The following is a 21,783-nucleotide window of genomic DNA, read 5'->3' on the forward strand; positions in this document are numbered from 1 at the left end:
CAAATGCTACAGTTCATAACCAAGTTCAGACATTATCCCAAGACTCAAGAGCTGAAGCAGGGCTTGGCCTGTTTTGTAGCCAATTTAAAACTGGCCTGTGTGTCAAAGGGACTTTTTATTGTTACTTAGAAAGCGGCAGCAATTCTCCAGCTCTCCTCTAACTCCCCTAAACCGCGTTAATATCTATTTTTCAGACTGGGTGGGCAATATGGTGGTTCTCTTGTATTCCCAAACATAATAATTCATCAGCTTTGCAACCTGATTCCTGACATTAAGAGATTAAAACTAATGCAGACGATTCTCTGATGGCACATACTGAGGTATAGAAAAACACCATCATTTCCTTCTACAAAATGAGAAAGATTTTAATTCTTTTTCTCAACAGCTGCTTCATTTTCTTATGCATAGGAAAAATATGTGCAATTACTTCAAGTACAATCAAGTCATTTAACATGGCTTTGCCATCATTGTAGTTACAGGATATTTTAAAAGAGAGGGAAAAAAATCTCCAAGCACAGGTCCTGCTGTGCTACAGAGCAATCAAATTCCTTCATAATAACAGCCTGATGGGATTCAGCGATTTGAGGAATAATGAATAACCATTCTAATCAGTAAACAGGAAAATGCTACAACAGTTACTGAGTAAAAACTATCATCTGTTGATTCTCTTGATCGGCATTTCCAACAATAAATAGAAATGTGAGTAGTTCTTAAAAGGAAAAAAAATAACTTCATTTAGCGTGTTTGATTGTACCAGGCAGTGAGAAAATGACATACATCTTAGACTGTCCTGCAGTGCTCCCCAGTCAATAAAATACACAGATAATCTTTTTTAATATATAACACATGGCTGAGTTCACCCTACCACCTGAATATGTCAAAAGAAACTGATTTCACAGTTGGTTTATAACATTGTATTTATGGACTGATGATTCTGATTTTCTTCACGTCTTTGTTATATTTCTTCTTTTTGGTGTTCACTTTATGAAATTATTTGTATCTGAATATGAAGTGTCTGTTTCAAAGTAGTCTTCAAGTTTCCAGTGCAGGGTCTCAAATGTGGGCCGCTGCTTAGGTTCCGCATTCCAGCACTCCAGCATGATGCTGTAGAACTGCTGTGGACAGTTCGATGGCTGTGGTAGTCTGTAGTTTTGACTCAGCATCTGAATTACTTGAGCACCTGTCATACCTACAAAACAGAATAGAACAAAAAAAAATGGACAATCAGAGTCTTCAGTTTATAGACACTGAACTCTAGGTTACAATGCAAATTCTTCCCCTTGATAGAGCTGTGAGATCCACCATCCACTTCCCAGGATGGAGACATTAAACTAAAACCTGCAGGAAGTCATGTCTATAAGACTGCAATTCAAGAGCAAAGGAGAAGAAAGCAATAAACCACCTCATTAATGCAAATTATCGTCATCAAATTTTATCTATCGAGCTCCTACAGGCACATAGTGTGGTCAGCCTCATAACTCTGCCCTCTAAGTCTGGGCAAAGCAGTTAAAGTCCCATCTAAGCCGGTGACCTGCAGCGGAAGGGCCCACTTCTGAATTAATCACTCACCACTGTACGGCATTTTGCCGTAAGTAATGATTTCATAGAGAAGGATTCCAAAAGACCACACATCAGACTTAATGCTGAATTTATTAGTACGAATGGCCTCAGGCGCAGTCCACTTCACTGGCAGCTTTATTTCATGTTTAGATTCATAGATGTCTTCATTCTCTACCTGTTAACGCATCAAGGATTCAAGCCAAGTTAGTAATTGGTTGTGCTGCCCTTGTTTAGTTGTGACCTGTTTCACGTGAAAATTTACAGGGAAATATTCCATATGAGCTTAGATAAATTTCTATTACAATAGCAGATATTATGACCCAGATGTATAAAATTAGGAGAATTAGTGAGAAGTCATTAACAAGATGTTTCTTGAGAACGTACTGTGTGCTAATAATAGCCTTGGAAGGAGCATCAATCTATTGCATGCAGGAGAATTTCCGATAACTTGCATTTACATCAATCCTTTACAAATTGAAAAAAAGGAGGAGAAAGAAGGAAGGAGAAGGAGGAGAAGAAGAAAAAGAGGAAAAGGAGAGGAGGAAGAAGAAAAGGATGCCTCTTTTTATTTGTTCTTGGTATTGAAGAGCTTCTGATATTAAGGCTAGAGAGACGGCTCAGCAGTTAAGGGCATTTGCTGCTCTTGAAGAGAACCCAGGTTTGGTTCCCAGGACCTATATGGCGGCTCATAAACATCTGTAACTCCAGCTCCCGAGGATCTGGGGCTTTCTGGCTTCTGCAGGCACTGTGCCCATGCATATGATGCATGGACGTACACACAGGCAAAAATGTGCATATACATTAAATAAAAATAAATAAAACTTTTTAAAAGGCTAGCACTGATTATGATTTAAACCACTTGCTAATACCAAAAAAAAAGCAGTATCTAAATAATTTAAAAATGTATCAACAGAGTGTGTTTCTAACTAATTTCTAAAAAAGAAAAAGTGATATGAAAAAAATCTTTACTTGTTGTGTTCCATTTCTACAGTCCTATTATTAGTAAATGATGTGGAAATCTATTGCGCATTCTTATTGATGGCACAAAACAGGGTGAGTATAGGGAAATGAAACCCCAGTGGTTCCGTTTTGGAAAGATGGATCAGGGGAGAAACTACTTTCTGGACAAGCATGATTCCCAGCGCCCACATTGAAAAAAAAAAAAAATAGGTGATGTGATGCATGCTTGTAGCCCCTACGCTAAGTTGAGGTAACAGGTGGGTCCTGGAAACCTGCTTGCCAGTCAGTCTAGCCAATATGATAACCACAGGTTCTATGAGAAACCCTACACCAAAACCAAAGTAAAGCCTAGCTTGTCTCAATAGGTTTGAGAGAGAGAAAGAGAGAGAGAGAGACCATGGAACATGAACATGACAACATGGAGTTGGATGGGTAGAGAGATGGGAGATAGACCTAGGACAATTTGGGGGAGAGGATGAATATGATCAAGATACATTGTATGAAATCCTCAAAGAACTAATAAAAACATTTTACTAAGTTAGAGAAATAATTGAAGAAGAGACCTCAATGTCAACTTCTGGCCTCTACATTTACTCATACAGATAAGACCACTTGTACACACACATTTATAAAACACACAATGCCCACATACATATAAATGTATGGAGAGTTTATGATTGCTCCAGAATCATGATAGCAGCATGTATTGTCAAGTGAGCAAGGGCAGATACAGTCTACTACTTTCTGTAAAAGATATGCGAAAGTAAATAGATGTGGCTGGTAGTATTTGAAAAATAGGCCATAAATTCAACCAGAAACTTAATTACATATCTATTAATCTACCTGAGCATTGTTTTGCTTCATTGCCCCACCCTTTGATGAAGAAATAGAAATAGAAAGGTACTCTGTCCCTAAGATCCTTGACTACTTGCCTTTATCAATGAAGACAGATAAACAGCACAGCTGCTTTTACTTGCTTGTTTTGTGTATGTGGCTTTGTTACTTTTCTTGCAGTTATTGTTTGGAGACCAGGGTCTCACTGAAATTCAAAGTCTGACCTTGAACCCAAAATCCTCTTGCCTCGCCATCTTGAGTGTTGGGATTCTAGCTTGGGTACCACACCAAGCTGAGAAACATAGTTTTAAATAATAAACATGAACATAAGGCTCTATTAACCTGTTTGGTGTTGAACCCACTCTAAGAACTAATTAAAGCAAAGGTAAATCTACCTTAAAGACTCTTGCAAGTCCAAAATCTGCTACTTTGTAGATATTATGTTCACCAACAAGAACATTTCTTGCAGCCAGATCCCTGTGGATATAGTTCTGGGACTCCAGATAGGCCATTCCTGAAGCCACCTGTGCCGCCATGTCTACCTGCTGAGTCAGCTGGATTTTTGACCCACCATCATCTAAACAAAAAAGAGAAAATGGGAGATTATTTTGGAAAATACTGAACTACCAAAGTGAATTCTCAGAATTCTGATAAATCAATCATATGTGATATGACACCAATCTACCAGAAAAAAAAAAAAAAAAAAAAAAAAAAACACCATCACAAAACAGGTACCAGTCTGTGTGTTTTCAAAAGCACACATCATTGATTTGCCCCTTCATGGGAAATGTCATTTGGGAGTTTCTGCCTTTTTAAAACGCATGTCCAGGATAGAGAGGTGGCTCAGTGGATGAGAGCCTGAATAGTAGATTTTCAGTACAGATATAAAAAGATCTGGTCATGGTTGAACATGCCTGTAATCCCAGTGTTGGAGAGGCAGAGACAGGAAGAACCCAGAGCTTGTTGGCTAGCCAGTCTCATCAATGAATGAGCCCCAGACTCAGTGACTCCGTCTCAAATAATAAAGTGGAGAGTTATTGAGGAAAGTACTCAATATTGACCTCTGACCTACACACACACACATACACACACACACACACACACACACACACACACACACACACACACACACACGATACATAAACACTCGATTTTTTAACAGGAAAACAAACAGCAATGTTGGCTTTAGTCATTGAGCTGATGAAGTGGCGACAAGCTGGCTAAGCCAAAGAAAAGTTTTCATCCTTCTATCATATTTCTTAAAAATTAGATCACTAATAAATTTTAAGAGTATACCACTTATAAAATATATACATCCCATTTATACCCACATGCACAATGCATTTTTAATTTCTCTTCTAGGTTTGCTATTCTCAGAACAGGTTGTACATATCTCCAGTATAAAGATGCCTTAAACGGACAGAAATTCACCTACCACTCACTCTATATAAATAAGTACAAAAATTTACATAGTAGAATAGGCTTGGTAATTAGTAGAAGGCCAGTGTTATCTTTGGAAACTCTAAAATTTCATAAGTCACCCTCAGGTTAAACTACCATACTGTGGGCTAGTATTCTCAGGCATCTAGAAAATTGGTGTTATTTCACAAAAGGGCCAACTCCTGCTCTCCTTGCCTTCCTAAATCAAACATTATTTCATATAGCTAACTGGACTTGCGGACATTAGGCTTAGACATACGCCCTGACTTCAGAAATAGCTGTACATAAGAGGTAGGGAGACTGACACCAGGGTATCAGATTTGATGTCAGGGCTACTCTTCATATTGCTTTGTAACTTTGAACAATATGGTTAACATCCTGAGCCTCATGTCTTCATTTACATAGTGATAGCAGTAATTATCTCAAAGTATCCATTGTTAAAGTGGAATTTCAAATGAATTAATACATGTAAAGTACTTAACATGATATCAGGTACCTAAGAAGAGCCCAATAGATCCTAGATGTTAATATTATCATTGCACCTATGCAAAAGTGGAGCAATTTTAATTCCCCAGTGATATATGTGAATTACCCATGTGGAATTGGCTGAAAGAAGATAAGCCTGTGGGTCTGGAGCTCAGGGTTGCAGCTAAAGGTACAAATGTAATGGTTGTGTTAATGAATGGGAACAAGTGTGTTAGATTCCTAGGAAGAAACACATTTCATGAGAACATCAACGTTTAGAGTCGGCAGAGAAAAGTAAACCTGCAAGAAAACTGGGAAGAATCAACCAGAATCATGAAAAACAAAGATGCTGTAGCAAGTCACAGGTGTTAAGAGAAAACTACCATCATAGTCAAATTAGATAAAGAGACTCAGTAAGATAAAGGAAAAAGGCAAGTAAAGAGGAGCCCTTGATGAGCATGGTCGCAGAAATAACAGTATTCCTAGTGATGATGCATAGGGCTGGGGAGGGTGTGGAGATAGCCAGATGAAACAGCAAATCCCAAAATGCTTGTCTGAAAACTGGCCCGCAGTTCAGCTCAGTGGCAAAGCTCCTGTCTAGCAGGACACAGAGTTCAGTCTTCAACCAGGGAGAAAATAAGGAGGCAAAAAGGGTCCAGTAAATGCTAGGACAAGAGAAAATAACAGTGTAAAATGCAGGACAGTAAGAGGTTATGGGAGCTAGAATATTCAGACATTTCTGGGATGCTTGCTGTGTTCAAATTCTTTGGGAGAGCGATGCATATTTTCTTACTTAACTGTTCATGTTATTACATTAATTACATGCTAAGTTACTGTATAAGATATATATACTTTCTACATTTGTAGCGACTTTTCCAATAAAAAGGAGAATAAATAGAATTAAGAAATAAATAAATTTGAGAGTTAAATATCATGAGCATTTGTATATTATATATATACATATATATATATATGCACACACACAGAGAAACACACGCACACACATTTCATGAGGCAAGAACCATTATTATGTGACTGATGATTCACTAATCATTTGAGTCCTGATTTCTTTTCATCCAGGACACACACAGAAAAATCACATTTAAGTTGGGCCCCTTTGCTAATTTGGAACAATAGGACATGTGCAGAAATCAACAGAATCTTCAGTTCTGACCCTTAAAACCCCCTCAATTCTGAAGCTACAGGGATGAATTTCCTAATGAATTTCATAAAGTCATCCAAATCCTTGTGTCACTTCTCAGAGAAAGACACCTAGAGAGTCATTTATCCATATAAAAAAATGGTTAATTTTGTGTGTGAAGTCACAAAAGCTTTAAATTGTATGTTATGGTCTCTAACATCAGTTACTTGGTTGAAAACCAAATAGTATCCTGAAGATGAAAGAAAGCTCAGCATGGAGCATAACGACTGCTCAGATGGCCACAACAGCCTGCCTTTTAGTATCAAATCCATTCAATAATGAGAGAGGTATAGGCAATTGTAGAAGCTGGTGGCTAGCCATAGGTGGTGTTGATCCTAGAATGGCTCCCACTGATCCTTGCTTCCTAGTCATCATCCCCTTCCCTTGGGCTGGGTTGAACCCAGTTACACATTGAACTGATGCGATATGGAAAAACCAAGGGAACAGAATTTCCAAGATTAAGTCACAAAAGGCTGGGGCTTTGTCATACTGATGCTCACTACTCTCTTGCTTTCTCACTTGCTCACACTAGTGTGACAAGCTGCCGAGTTAGGAGCTGTCCTGTGTGACAAAGAGGGCCAAACAGCCTCTCACCAAAACCCAACAAGGAACTGACTTCTTCAGTATAACAGCCCAGGATGAGCCAGCTCTTGCCAACAATATGAGTTGGTTTGGGAATAGATGCAGCCCTATTAGAATTTTGAAATGATTTTGTCAAATTCTGGCACCTGAGCCATCCCTAAGCTATGAAACCCAGTAAGCCACAACCACATTCTTGGTTGTCTTCATTGAGGTCACTATTGTCGTGACAAAACACCATGACCAAAAGCAACTTGAAAGAGGAAAGGATTTATTTCACTCACTGTCCCATATAACAACAGCTCATCATCAAAAGCAGTGAGGGCAGGAAATCACACAGGGCAGGAACTTGGAGGCAGGAGCTGATGCAGAGACTGTGGAGGGGTGCTGCTTACTGACCTGCTCCTCATGGCTTCTTCAGCCTGCTTTCTTACAGGGCCCAGGCCCACCAACCCAGGGATGGCACCTCCCGCAATGGACCGGGCCCTCCCCCATCAATCACTCATTAAGAAAATGCCCTATAGGCTGACCTACAACCTGATCCTATGGAGGCATTGTCTTCATTGAGGGTCCCTCCTCTCAGATGACTTTAGCTTGTGTCAAGTTGACATAAAACCAGCCAGCACACTGACTACAGCAAGTGGCATAATAAATGTTTGCAAGATAACAACAGACAACTAATTCAGGCTAGGGAAACAAAGTCAATGCTATCCATGGTATTAAAGCAGAAACCACGGTCCCAGACATTCACTTGAAATGGGTTGTTAACCTTCCCATGCTTGTTTCTTTAATTGTAAACTAAGAATATTTGCCTCATAAGATCTTAGAAAAATGAGTTAAGTTCATGCTTGTAAGTAATCTGGATCAACATCTGACACATGGAAAGTACTACAGTATTTTTTTTAAAGAAATAATATACATGTCCTCCCCGTTATCACCTCATGTATCTGATTTCCAGTAAATAATCTAATTAAATGCACAGACCATTATACAAACTGCTGTTTACTATTATTTCTGATTCACAGGGCTTCTGACTACCCATGGGAACAGGCTGCAGAATAGACATTCTAATCCAGAACTGTTTGCGGCTGAAATGTTATGATCACAGAAGCTATTCTGTGCTGCCTGCCTACACATGCCTTGCCTGTGACTCTAAACACACAACACTAGAGGAGTATGGAGACACCTTCAGGCTTCTGAAGGACAACAGTTATGCACTCCTGCTTGACTGAAGGCGACACTGATGAAAATAATACGCTTGCCTACTTCAGTCCACTTCACAAGCTGTGCGTGAAAATCATGAACCATGTATGGGAACCCACCCGACTTACAAAAACAGAAAATGTTTGTTACTCCTTAAGGGGTACGTAGATGCCTGATATGTGTTAGATTTTTTTTTGTATTTATTGAGAAAAAAAGGAAGCTCAATAAGCTAAATCAAAAACAGATATTTACTTTCTTTAAGTTTCAGTAAGATGTTATTAGTAAAATATATATGTAGGTAAACACATTTTGCTATATTGCCCGGATTACCTGAAATACCCAGGTTTTCTTCAATGGTGTTTATTAAAGGGCCAATAAATCAGTCATTAAGTATTTATTTTGCACCCAAATATAACTTTATTCAGTTTGTGGGTATCTGATGTGTGAAGATTTCTTTTACAAATATTAATTATGAACGTGCACATAGCTGTTTTTCATATGACTCCTCCTAAATTCTTGTGGCCCAACACTGGAAAGGACATCTCAGCTCACGCTGACATCATCCTGTTTGTCACATTAAACTGTCTGATTTTAGTCTATAAAGAAACCTGAGTAACTTAGAATATACTCAAAACACAACTTCAGTAGAAAGCAATATAAAGCTATTGTCTGTCATAGCTTCTTCTTTTCACAGCCTGTATGAACGCCCATTTTGTTTAAGTTTGTGTTACTTGGATGGAGTGAAAGCGAGAGACCTCTTTTTCCCCGAGTTCTCATCAGCAGAGCAATGCAGCTGCTCATTCTTGAAACCAAGCATCTATCTGCCTCCCCCATCTCCCAGTACAGTGCCGAGCGACACTGCCATGCAGAGAAATGCTATCACTTGATCACAGAGTGCATCGAGTGTATTCTACGTCCTCCCCTTCCTTTGATTAAACACACAGTTAAGAGTGAGAGTGTCCATGTGTTTAGAGATTTTTTTAAAAAAAAAAAACAGAACCAAGTAAAAAAATGGAGTTCTGAAATCTACTCTTCTACAACGGTGACTTCCTCCTTTCCATGTTGGTGACTGCTTTCTTATATGAAGATGCAAGGGTGCCTTTACACTCTTCCATAAAAGCATTTAGACCAAGCTTCCCTCTCTGATTTCTTTCATCTCCATACTTACTGAGATGTGTGATTGACATGAAATTTGGTACTTTAAGGTAGTCTTTTTCTCACAGAGTATATTTAATAAAAATGGTGTATATGTAAAAAATAAATATCAGTAAGATACAGAAATATATAGAGAGATAGAAGGTAGATAGATAGATAGATAGATAGATAGATAGATAGATAGATAGATAGATAGATAGACAGATGTCACCAAATATTCTCAATGCTAAAGTATTTTAAGGGACTTCTCCCATTTTGAAGAAAGTTATTACCAAAACAAATCAGCTAGAGACTGCAAAGACTGTTATATAGGGGAAAAAAAGTGTACATTCTTTCAAGCATGCATTACACTGGAATCCTATTACAGAGGGCGTGGAAGTTTTTCACCAACACACCCAATACTGGAAGACTGGATCACAGGCTTTGCTGTTCTGAAGAACTGGCCTAAGAATCACCTAAGGTCACGGGACTTCCATGACCACCATGCATCAAAACTAGAGCCAAGTTCACAAACCTGCAGCAATTTATACCTTCTATTACATCAAATCTATTCTGTTAAATCTATTACATGCTATCACTAAAGAGTCTTTTGGCTCAGCAAGAGTAACAGAATCCTTTCAAGGTTATTTTATTGAGTTTTTACCTCCTTATTGGTAAAGACTTAGATGTAATAAATAGGCACTCATTACTCCTCCTATCTGCAAAATATCTTTGAACACAAAGGCCTTAGTAAATTTGCCCCTAGTGGCCTCATCCAAAGACAAGGTAATCCTGAGTAAATCACATCAACAGGCCTAAGAAATCCTCAAAGTCTGAATTTTCAATGGACCAACCAGAGCTCTTCCAGTTGGTGCCTCAGTCTCAAAACTTGCTGACACCAAATCCCAATCTTATTAGTTTATGGGTGACCTCAACTTAACTATTCAGTCAGTCACCATGTAAGAGTAAACACACCCCTGTGCATCAGACATTGCTCAAACACTGAAACAGAAACACCTTCCCGTCCTTGTGGGGCTAAGTTTAGGAGATGCTACACATAAGCTAGATAAACAAATCAGTACTGCTCTCAGATGATTAACAACTAAGGGTTAAAAACAAAAGCAGGGAAGAGGAACATGAGGAACCAAGAGAGAGATGAAATTCCAGGATCTGACAGTTGGCCAGCCAAGGCTTTGCTTAGATGGAAATGTCTGTGCAGACTTCCAGGAACGGAGAAGTAAGCACAGCTTAGTCCCATCCACCAGAGGAACATGAAGAGTCTCGTGCCCCTTTCTCAGGCTGCAATGTCCACCCACACTGGAACCCAGACTTCAGCCCTGGCCACTTAAGGATCACAGAGATCCTGCTGAGCCTCCCCTGGTTAGCAACACTCATCCCTGTCACAGCACCAGCCACTACCACCTGAGAGCCACCACAGACTTGCATACCTCCTACAAATAGCACCACCCACTCCCTCTGTGACCCCAGGTCCTGCCACCTAAGGACCAGCTACATAATGGCGCAAGCCTTCCATGGCTGTCTGAGTATCTGCAGCAAGCACCTGCGAATTCTCTGGAAGGCCTGTTGCTATGCTCAGAAGCTGCAGCCAGCACTAGGTGGGCTAAGACTACTTCTGATACCTTACTTGCACATCAATACCTGAGTGGTCCTGGGGTTGACTCTCAAGCACCATTCAGCTGGCCCATAACCTGACAAGTATGGGTAACAGCAAACAGGGATCTAAACAGCCACTCAACAAAACACAAATACACATACCAAAAACACGACCAACAACCTAACTCCAGATGCCTAGGTCCTACCACAAAATAGAACGTGAAAAACCAACACAATATATCTCCCCCAAAAATTAGTACTGCCATAGTAATGTTCCCTGTGGAAATAACTCAAACGATACACACAACAAGGATTTAGAAATAACAATCATAGATATGTTCAAGGAGCTCAAGAGGATATGGATGAACACAAGCATTCAAACACCAAAAGCAGGTGACAGTAACTGGAATATAAATTACAGTAGGAATGCATGTTAGAAGAACTCTCATTTGCTGGGAAGTCTGAGGATGGACATCGCAGAATGAGTAGAACCAAGAAGGAAAGATAGGCTAGACAAAATAAATTAGTTAAATAGTCAAACAGGCCTAAATATTGGGAACTCACAATTCCACCTAATGTGGCTGGTATAGGTGACATTTGCAAAGCACTTTACTGGATATGACAGAGACTCGCTCTTCGGCATCGTTCTAGGAATAAGACAAGAAGCGTCAGTGACTGAAGCTAATTCTTCTGTGGTAGGCCCATGTTCTGAGGCTGCTAATTTTGATGAACTCATGCAAGGGAACTGAGTATATTTCAGTATTTCATAGCACTATGTAGGACGACACATCATGATCTCTGTTCTTTTGTTTTGGTTTTTTCGCAAGTTCCCCCTTGAAAGCACAGTGCTCTATCTTCCTGAACCCTTCCTTCCCCTCTTCTCACCTACTCATAAACCTCTCAGTTTTACTCTGATATTGCAAAAAAAAATCAGAGGAAGTCTCTGTTTTCCAAGCATAAATTATTCTCTCAGTACTTTATCTCAATTTTGAACATCTTGTTTCAATGCTTATTGTTTTATTATTGTTGAATTATTCATTCGTGATAAACATTGCAGTGCCCTTACTGTGACTACAGGGATCAAATGGAGCAATAGAGCAATACTATGTTTCTGCCGTTTAGTCTGAAAATTGTAATGTTGCCTAGCCCCAGTGGTAGCTTCACATAACCACCCCCCAGACACACAGACACACAGACACACAGACACACACAAGTACAAACTTAAGAGCAAAGAGCCTAGGATACCTTTCTCTGTCTTTCTCCAAAGTATTCCACGTCCACAAACTCTACTCCATAGAAAATATTGGTCTATGACTAATAATGTTCAATTAGTTGGTGAAGGAAACACACAAAATACCCATCCACCAATTTCCCACACTATACTTAATTACTTGGTATGTCTATTGTTAACAATTTCATCTTTCACTACATAAATATTTTCCCCCTTTTGAGTACACAGAACATATTCCATTAAATAGTAGTTGAGCTGGTCAATGTTACAACATTCATTCCTACACATACACACATTGTAAACATCTTTTGGGGTTATAGAAGGCTTGCTAAATTGACATTTATGGGACTAGCTAAATGAAATTCCTCCTTTTCTTCCTTTTATTAAGTCTTCAGCTTACTTTGGAGATATTCTTGCAGACTTCCATGTCTCATCAACTCTGTAATAATATAAATTGGATCTTCTAAAGTGCAAACAGCATACAGCTGGATAAGCTTTGGATGTCTCAGGCTCTTCATTATCTGTGCCTCCCTCAGGAAGTCATTTGGATCCATCGAACCTGAAACAAGAAGGAGAAATCACTTCATGTCACTGAGGCATTTCTATCCCCACAGCAGCCTGGTGGGAATCACCGAGATTGCCTCCTGCTTCTCAGTAATGTAAGAGCATCAACATCGCAAATCTTCAGAGTTATCAAAGAATGGAATCAGTTCAGCCGGGGCAACCTAATTACTACATGCACCGTTATGTCAGGGGTATGCAGTTTATGTCCCACAATGTGTCGGTAGAGAGCAAGTGGATTCAGGTCCGTATGAAAAATGAAAAGACAGAGAGATACTGACAGTGTAATTGATGACATGAGGCGGGCATCTTCACACAAGGAAAGAGTGCCTCTTAACACAAACACAGGCAGACATGGAATGTTTAATTACTCCAGGCAGAGTGCTTGGTTTCAGATCCAGAAAGGACTGACTGCTGTCCTGTCCTTGGTGCTCACTGTCCACTCTGGGAACAGCTGGAAAACACCTTAATACAATGACTTTGCCATATTCCATTGTGGAGTATGCCTTTGTGGAAATATAGGGTGTAGGCCAAATAAATGTTCTGGGACATTTCTACAAGCTAACAGTTATTTTTCATCATCTTATATGTTTAGTGTGAAACTGATACTCAACATTTTCTCCTGCATTATCCAGTTCCTCCATCTGAACCCTAAAGGTTTGAGGCTCTGAAGCCTCCTTTGAAAATGCATTAACAGTTAAATTGATTTTGAATGACCTAACTCTAACTCATAGGCAATGCATTAAAGAGTTAATGTCAAATAAAATGGAGAAGGAACGATACCTGGAGTTTGCATTTCAACAGTCTTTTTTTTTTTTTTTTTGGTTTTTTCGAGACAAGGTTTCTCTGCGTAGCTTTGCGCCTTTCCTGGAGCTCACTTGGTAGCCCAGGCTGCCTTGAACTCACAGAGATCCGCCTGGCTCTGCCTCCCAAGTGCTGGGATTAAAGGCGTGCGCCACCACTGCCCGGCTCAACAGTCATTTTTAAATCTCTTGTTTTTAATATATACCATTCCAGAAGTATTACTGTGATTGATCACATCTTGATATTTGCTCGGAACACCATTCCATTCATCATTTGGACCAGACAAAGACTTCACAATGGACAAGTGAACCCAGGCAGAGATACATTTGGTAATGTGTGTGCTGTAAGGGTTGCACTGTGACTTGTCAATGTGATGTTATGTTATACTACGCAGTGAAACAGTTCACCCTTGCAAAGTCTAGAAGTTCAGCCTCCAGGCTCAAACTTGAATTTGAAACAATTTCAGCTCTACTACTAGCTTGCTTTGTAGTCTTAAGCAGGTTGTCTGATCTCTGTAAACTTCGGGATAATAGCAGTGCCCAGCACACTTGAACCCAATAACTGATGATGATGGATGATGATGATGATGATGATGATGGCGATGATTTTACATACTCTTGGGAAAACCAAACACATTGTGTTTTTTTGTTAGCTAAGGAGAAGAGAAAAGATCTTAAAGAGGAAAAGAAATGAATCATTTCTCTTTTCATCACATTTTTTAGCTCCCTCAATGTCAACATTACCACTGGTCAGAAAGATTAAAATGTGGAATCATAGTAGAAAAATGTAATTGGGAATAAAAGAGACACATAAATCCTAACAAATCACTTGATTCTTGGTGGTTAAAAATAACATATAGCAATTACAGATACAGTATGAACCTCTCTTCAAAAAAAGTTAAGAAAGATGTATCTAACTCATAAAGGTGCAAGTGGCAGCAACAGTTACAATCATCATTCAGACAATTTCTGCAGGACACTTAACCCATCCCCAAGTCAAACTACGTACTGTGCTGACGTTGCAGCACTCTGGGAGGCCCTGCAGCTGAGGGCTCCTCAGATCACTCCTTCATGACCAGGCCCGCTACAGCTGACCAGAAATGGAGTCAGACAGTCTCAATCTCCAGTCAGCTAGGAATGCAGCATTAAATATTAATTTTTGCCTGTCAAAGCCAGTGTGGGAGTTGATTTCAGGCTCATCTTTATTGCGTGGTAGTCTGCTAGGCAATAAATACCTGCTAAGATTGATTAATGGCCCCAGTAAAGTGAAGACATTTAACCAATCACCAAAGCTGTTTGCTGCTATTACACTGTAAATCAATAATAATTATTCCTGTTGGGGAGCAAACTATCATGGCTTTTTTTTGGCATAAGAAATATGACTTTTTGTTGTTGTTTTGTTGTTCTCTTTTGACCTCCAGAGAGCCTTCCATAGAGAGTAATGTTAGAAAGGATTGCTTACTGTTTATCTTTGGAAAAGAATAATTTGATTGGACAATAAAGTTTCATCTCTATTGAAAACAAGATTAGCATTTAGAAGTGCATGTGTGTGGTAACTCTGAAAATATCAATGCTGGAATAGATTGTCCTCACTGACAGCCATTAGGTGGCTTCTAGCCATAAACAAGTGTCTCTCTGATGTTTCACCTGGCAGAAGTGATCGATGGAACTGAATCCCTGTATGATCAAGCCTGAGCTTGGAAGCTGCATCTGCCTGCAGCTGGAAGACAACACTTCATTAAGAACTTGTAGCACAACCTTTGTGCCCACTGACCTAATCTGTCCTCATAAAACTCTACCAAGTTGGACCTGTGTTGATTCCCACATCCCAATGAGGAAATATAGGAAGCTTAGTGAACTGTCCAGAGGCAGAGAAGGACAGAGCCAAGTTTGAACTCAGGGTTATCTGACCCCAAACATCTAGCTCTTACATATTACACCACCATACCCCAACATTGTCAGTTCATAACACCCTTAATGTCTCAGTTGGCTTTAGTCACAATGCTCCAAGTCACGAACAATATTTAACACTTAATTTGATTGTCAAGTTAGATCCAAACAACTGCAAGTTGTCTTCTTAGGAAGCTATCAGAGAAGGTGATGCAGGGGAGTTGAAAGGAAAAAGGGCAATCTATATTCCATTCTTAACTACAATTACTTCTAAAGTGATACAATCAGCATAGGACATTGCATAACTTCTCAAATCTTGCAATCAGATTGAGTGCTGTTACCCTTTGTGCCTAGTCCATGTTGATTTTTGTGTGGATTTTGCATTTGAGGATGGCAGTCATCAAAACCCAGCAGAGAGAAATCAAACTGGAACTAAGTTGGAAGCTCTTCCTCCACTTGCTGGCTATCACAGTGTGGGGGATGGGAGAAGACACGGTGCAGGATGCTGGGGGAGAAAAGTCATCATCGGTCTTGCTCGGCTATAGACTCAGTGCTACAATGCTGACCTGCCCGGTAAGATGTGCCCACTCATGCAATAGTGGCAGGACTGTTATGGGGATAGCCAGATTTTTTTTATTAGATTTGAGGTCCTCTCCATGATAAAAAAAAATCCATGCATGTACTAGGAATGGTATTAAAAAAAGAAAGAAAGAAAGAAAGAAGGAAGGAAGGAAGGAAGGAAGGAAGGAAGGAAGGAAGAAAGAAAGAAAGAAAGAAAGAAAGAAAGAAAGAAAGAAAGAAAGAAAGAAAGAAAGAAACAACAACAACAAAAAAAAAACTATAGCTAGTAGGTTCATAGGCCCTAGGAAGAAACTTACTACTCTTGTTTTACCAAAAGGACATGTTGTCAAGTTGCCTCCCAAACATTTATGTCTGTACCCCTAGATTTGTGCTGCTCTCAGCTGTAGGGAAGCTTTTTTCTATGGTGGGTTATGGTTAATGCAGAGACTCATAGAATGTCAAAGTACCAAGGTAAGTGACTGCGAAGAGCTCACACCTGAACAGGACATTCATATCACCCTCCACACCAAGGCTTGGGGAACCTTCTAGAAGAGAGAAAGAGTGCAGGGTAGGCAGGAATCCTGGGAAACACTCTCTTCTGAACATGGCATGGCTGTTGCTGCCCTCACGGACTCACAGAAACTATGGTTGCCTGTACAGGACCTGCTCACAATTGGGCCTGTCTATATTCTATTATGGATAGGGCAGGGGCTCATCTTTACTCCTTCCTGGGGAGCTACTGACAGATACTGGCTTCTGGGGGAGAGAGAATCTTTTTCTGCAGTGGTATGGCCACTGGTGAGTTTCCCATGCTCTAGTGGGAATATCACTCCCACCCATATTTTTTCAAGCAATCCTGATTAAACTTAGTTGATCATCATACACACACAAAAAAAAAAAACAAGACATGAAAATAGGAGAGGTAGTTGTGGGAAGAAGAAACAATTCAATGGGAGAAAAGGGGGAATTGAGAGCTTAATGGGCTATGTAAAGATGATAAAAAAATACATTATATACATGTATGAAATTATATATCAAAGAATACATCAAAATATGTCGTTTCACAAAAATGTGGTGTCAACAAAAAGAACATAACATTATCAAAAGCTGAAACTGAATTTCTTAAACGCAACAACCTAGGGTTATATTCAAGATCTTACTTCTGATGTCCCTCAGCTGGTCAATTCCTTGGGGTTCTGCAAAGGTCTTGGCACACAGTTTGGGAAGCATGGTACTACAGAAACCAGCATCTGAGAAATGCCAAATGCTCAAGGCCACTCACTAGGAGGCTTCTGAAACTTTTAAGCATCATGGACTAACAACGAAGGTCTGCAGAGCACGGTAGTCTATGATCTTCACAGTGTATTTAGAGGTAGATACAAAATGGCCAGAGCTTCAGATTGTTCTTTCACAGAATGTCATTTCTATGGAGTATGATACAACCGTGACAAATGTGGGTCAGAAGCTTTGCTGCTTACTCACGATATAATAACAATAACAATATATTGTTTTCATTATTGATTTTGAACCAGACACTATACACTATGTCTCTGTTAATAACCTAATTTAATCTTTGTAATAACTCTGCTAGAGTGGCCTCAGCATTATCTCCATTCTCAAGCAATGTAACTGAGGAATGCAGTGTTTTTGACAATTGCTTGGGTTATATAAGAATAGTCACGCTAGGAAAGTTACTTAGTCTCTCTAAAGTACCTAACCTCACTTTAAAATAGAGAAAATAACACCTGCATGACTAAATATTGATCTCAGTGTGGGGCAGTTTACCTACCAACTCCACAGTTCTCCCAGAGTTTTCTTGAATGTGAGCAGCAGGAAATATTAGATAGAAGGATTTAGATTGTGAAGATAAACAGACAGAAAATACAGGGTAGACTTGAGAGGGCCTGGAACGTATTCCAACGGGCCATGACTGTTGCTGCCCCAGGGTATTTATAAAGACGCCAAGGGGTGGAGCAAAAGACCTCCTCCCAGTACAGCCAAGTGCAGACCATCTCAGACACCTGCACTTAGGCCTATGGTCCAATCATCCTCTCTATGCTGATGAGAAGATCTAAAGCCACAAGGAACCTGAAAACGGACTCCCACATCTTAGGATACTCTCATTCCACTACAGGGAAAATGGAGATTGAAGAGAAAATTATTTTCTTTTCAAATATGAAGCCTTCTAAGCCATGCATAGTAGTAGCAAATGCCTTTAATCCAGCACTCAGGAGGCAGAGGCAGGCATATTTCTGAGTTTGAGGCCAGCCTGCTCTACAGAGCGAGTTCCAGGAGGCCAGAGCTACACAGAGAATTCCTGTCTCAAAAAAATAAAAAAGAGGTCTTTTAGATGAACTATTTTTATTTTATCCTTAATCATGTACAGTTCCTCTTTAATAAAAAAAAAATGTTATTCTTTGAATAACGGTAGTTTTACATCTGACTGTGTGTGTGTGTGTGTGTGTGTGTGTGTGTGTGTGTGTGTTCCTGAATGCATGTGGGTGTGTTTGCACATATGCACAGATGTGTGTGGAAGTCAGAGGCCAACATCAAGGAGCTTCTTCTGTCACTCCATCTCATTTTTTGAAACAAGATCTCTCACTGAACCTTGAGTTCACAGATTCAGCTAGAATTAGCTGGCCAGCAACCCCCAAGGGTCCTAATAGGGCCCCTACCCAGTGTGCTGCCATACCTGGCTTTTCACATGGGTGCTAAGGGTCAAACTCAGGTCCTCAAGCTTGTGTGGCATGTACTTCATCACCTGAGCAATAGCTCCAGCCGCCACATCTGATTTGTGTGTTTAGTCGGCGACTTAAAAAAAAAAAAAAAAAAAGGAAGATGGAATCCTAACTTTTGAAAAGACACGTACTGCAGGGTCTTACGCTGGGAGTGTTTTAAGCTTCAGTGACATGAGAGCATGCCCTTGCCTTCCTATTTTAAAGTCACCTTTATGTACTTTATACTCACCTAGGACAGAATGATGGAACATCTGCTCACTTGAGCGCTGGCTGTCCTATGAAGTCTATGCCATTTACCCATAGGAATCTGTCACACACACACACACACACACACACACACATCAGTGTATGCCATTTAATCTTTGATGGTTTCCTACCTGGTTTTAATGTTTTTACAGCCACAGGAGTGGTATTATTCCACAGGCCTTCCCAAACTTCTCCAAACTGGCCAGATCCCAGTCGCTTCAGAAGCTGTATGGAGTTGCGGTCTATCTCCCACTGGTCCACAGTTTTATAAGACAAATCGAAAGGAGTTGGGACCTGTATCTGTGTCAGAGAATAATGAGAACACTCAAAACTAAAGATACAGGACTGGCTTAGAGGATAAAGATACTTCTCATGCAAGTGTGATGACATGTGTTCGATTCCTGGAATCCATATAGAGGCGGAAGGAGAGAAATGGCTACACACAACTGTCCTCTGACTGCTATAGGCACACTGTGGCACTTAAGTGTGCACACACACACACACACACACACACACACACACACACACTGAAAAATATATATAACATTTTAATTGAACATGATAGTTTTGGACTTTAATAGGAAAATACCGATTCTAAAAATCAAACATGGTAAATTAAAATCTGTACTATTGACTCTTTAAACCAACCATCTCCCATATCCTTCAGTCCTATGTCCATCCACCCCTGCCCACAGCACCCACTGTCATCCTCACAGGAGTCTGCAGTAGCTTCTCTCTGCCTCCTGTCTCGATGGGTCCTCTCAGTGTGAAGCTGAACTAGAAATTCTGCCTCCCTCGCTTGCCTTTCCTGAACTCTTGGCCTGCAGTCTTTATCATATGCATCATATCGTTTTGCAAAACGAAACCGTCACTTTTCAAATCCATTTTTTCAATTTCATTTTTTTTCCCATTCACTCACTTACTTCATTCAATAACTAACTTTTAGGTGCAAACTGCGCACCATTCAGTAAATAAAACTGACAAGGCCTCAGAGCACTGTTAGGGTTATCTGGGTGGTCAACTTGATTGGATTAAGAAACACCTGAGAGATTAGTTAACCAAACCTCTAGGTACATCTGTGGTGGCATTTCCAAGGTCGATGAAGTTACAAGAGCTTGAGTCTAATCAAAGGCTTGATCCTTGGTGTTCCTATAAAATGATGGCATTCCTAGCAGGGCATAACACAAGGACTAGAGTCTATTGGGTGTTCAGTGGAGGCATCTCCTCGGATCTGTGTATCTCATCCTGGTCCTCTCCTGTGTTCTCCCCTTTTATATACTTTCTGATCACCATGAAGGGAAGAATTTCCTCAACCACAAGCTCCTGCCACCATGATGCTCTGCCCAGGTGTGCAGAGCCAAGAGCCCACGGCCTGAATCCTCTAAAATCTGCATCCTTGGTTGTCTTTGTCCATTTGGTTATAGGAACACTGTGGATAGTAAAACTCACGGTCAGCCTTACTGCGTGCATTAAGTATGTCTCTGTTACAACTACCAAACTCTACCTAATATAAGGGAACAAAAAAATTAAAGATAGTAAATGAATTGGCATATCTCCTGTAAAATAACAAACAAACAAGCTTTCTTTAAAAATGAGGATGGGTTAATACTGACTTGCAGGCCATAATTTCCCTATTCCTGCTCTAAGCAACCAAGTGACTATTTTTTCTATGAACTGACAGCAAATGGCAAATGCTGGAATGTCTGAGAGGAAGATGTTAACTTTAAAAATGAATGAACTTAGCCGAAATCATTTCACCTTTAAGCATGGCTTTTCCAACTTGACACACAGGCCGTCGCTTGTTGTGGTGTAGTAACTCACAAACTCATTCAAGGTTGAAAAGGCTTTCCTCCTGGTAAGGAAAAAACCGCCCCCATCCAGCCTTCGGATCCTGTAGTGCTTGACGACACCTTCATCTAAAACTAGAACACAAAGGGAACCCTGTCAATAAATGGCATCACCAAACCCAAACCTTTTTGTGGCCGTTTGTCACCGTATGGAATGAAATTTTCACAAAACAGTATCTTTCAACTTTGTTCCAGAAAATATGAAATTTACAAAGCATACGCACCCAAAAGTTTGTGGTGGGGACACAGGGACACTCAGCGATCACACTGAAGGAGAGAGAGAATGAACACTAAGGAGTGAGGTTAAAACTCAAACATTCCAAGCTTGTAAGGCCTACACACATCATGGAGGAAAGCTGTAACATTGAGTCTGTCGTTCCAGCAACAGAAGGAAGAAAATCCTGATGCGGCTTGGAAATCACAGCAGCCAGAAGATAACAGCACAAGCTGTTGAGAAAAGCTCAACTCATGCTGGTCTTTTGCCCCAGGAAATCTCATAACGGGAAGACTGAACGAGAGTAAAATGGGCCTATGGCATATCTTACAATACGATAAGGAATTCCACAGAGCCGCTCGCTGTATCGTGTCCCTTCTGTGAGGACTGATAAGAGAAAGTCCCAGAACAATGCAACAAGAGTGGCTAAGACGTGGGTTATGTGAGCAACTCTGCAGCAGTATTGTTGAATCCACAGGCAAATCCTATGGCATTTGCAGAACAATGAACTGCCTTACTTTCCAATAATCTGAGTTGCAAGGAAAAACGACGACATTCTCTCGTCTGCCACCAACCATTATCTCTTGCTAACAGCATTCCTGTGTTCCCCAGAAAGTCCTTGCTGCTCTACTATCATGAGATGCAGAAGGACCCCAAGCCCACCCTGAGCTTGGGAAGCAAGAGCTATCAAGAAGCTCTGAT

The 21,783-nt window shown here is 40.2% G+C and overlaps 1 protein-coding gene across 1 annotated transcript in view; it reads right to left on the reverse strand.

Moving 5' to 3' along the window:
• Positions 1–339: 339 nt before the first annotated feature.
• Frk (fyn related Src family tyrosine kinase) overlaps positions 340–21,783 on the reverse strand; it is a 100,151-nt gene continuing 78,707 nt past the window's right edge. The window contains exons 3-8 of the mRNA XM_028874821.2: positions 20,779–20,942; positions 19,152–19,320; positions 12,622–12,780; positions 3,750–3,931; positions 1,570–1,735; positions 340–1,189 (exon numbers count right to left, since the gene is read on the reverse strand). Coding sequence (XP_028730654.1) covers positions 978–1,189; positions 1,570–1,735; positions 3,750–3,931; positions 12,622–12,780; positions 19,152–19,320; positions 20,779–20,942 — 1,052 coding nt within the window. The 3' untranslated portion in view covers positions 340–977. The remainder of the gene's footprint in view (positions 1,190–1,569; positions 1,736–3,749; positions 3,932–12,621; positions 12,781–19,151; positions 19,321–20,778; positions 20,943–21,783) is intronic.

This window comes from Peromyscus leucopus, chromosome 8a, assembly GCF_004664715.2.
Source record: "Peromyscus leucopus breed LL Stock chromosome 8a, UCI_PerLeu_2.1, whole genome shotgun sequence".
Taxonomy (NCBI): domain Eukaryota; kingdom Metazoa; phylum Chordata; class Mammalia; order Rodentia; family Cricetidae; genus Peromyscus; species Peromyscus leucopus.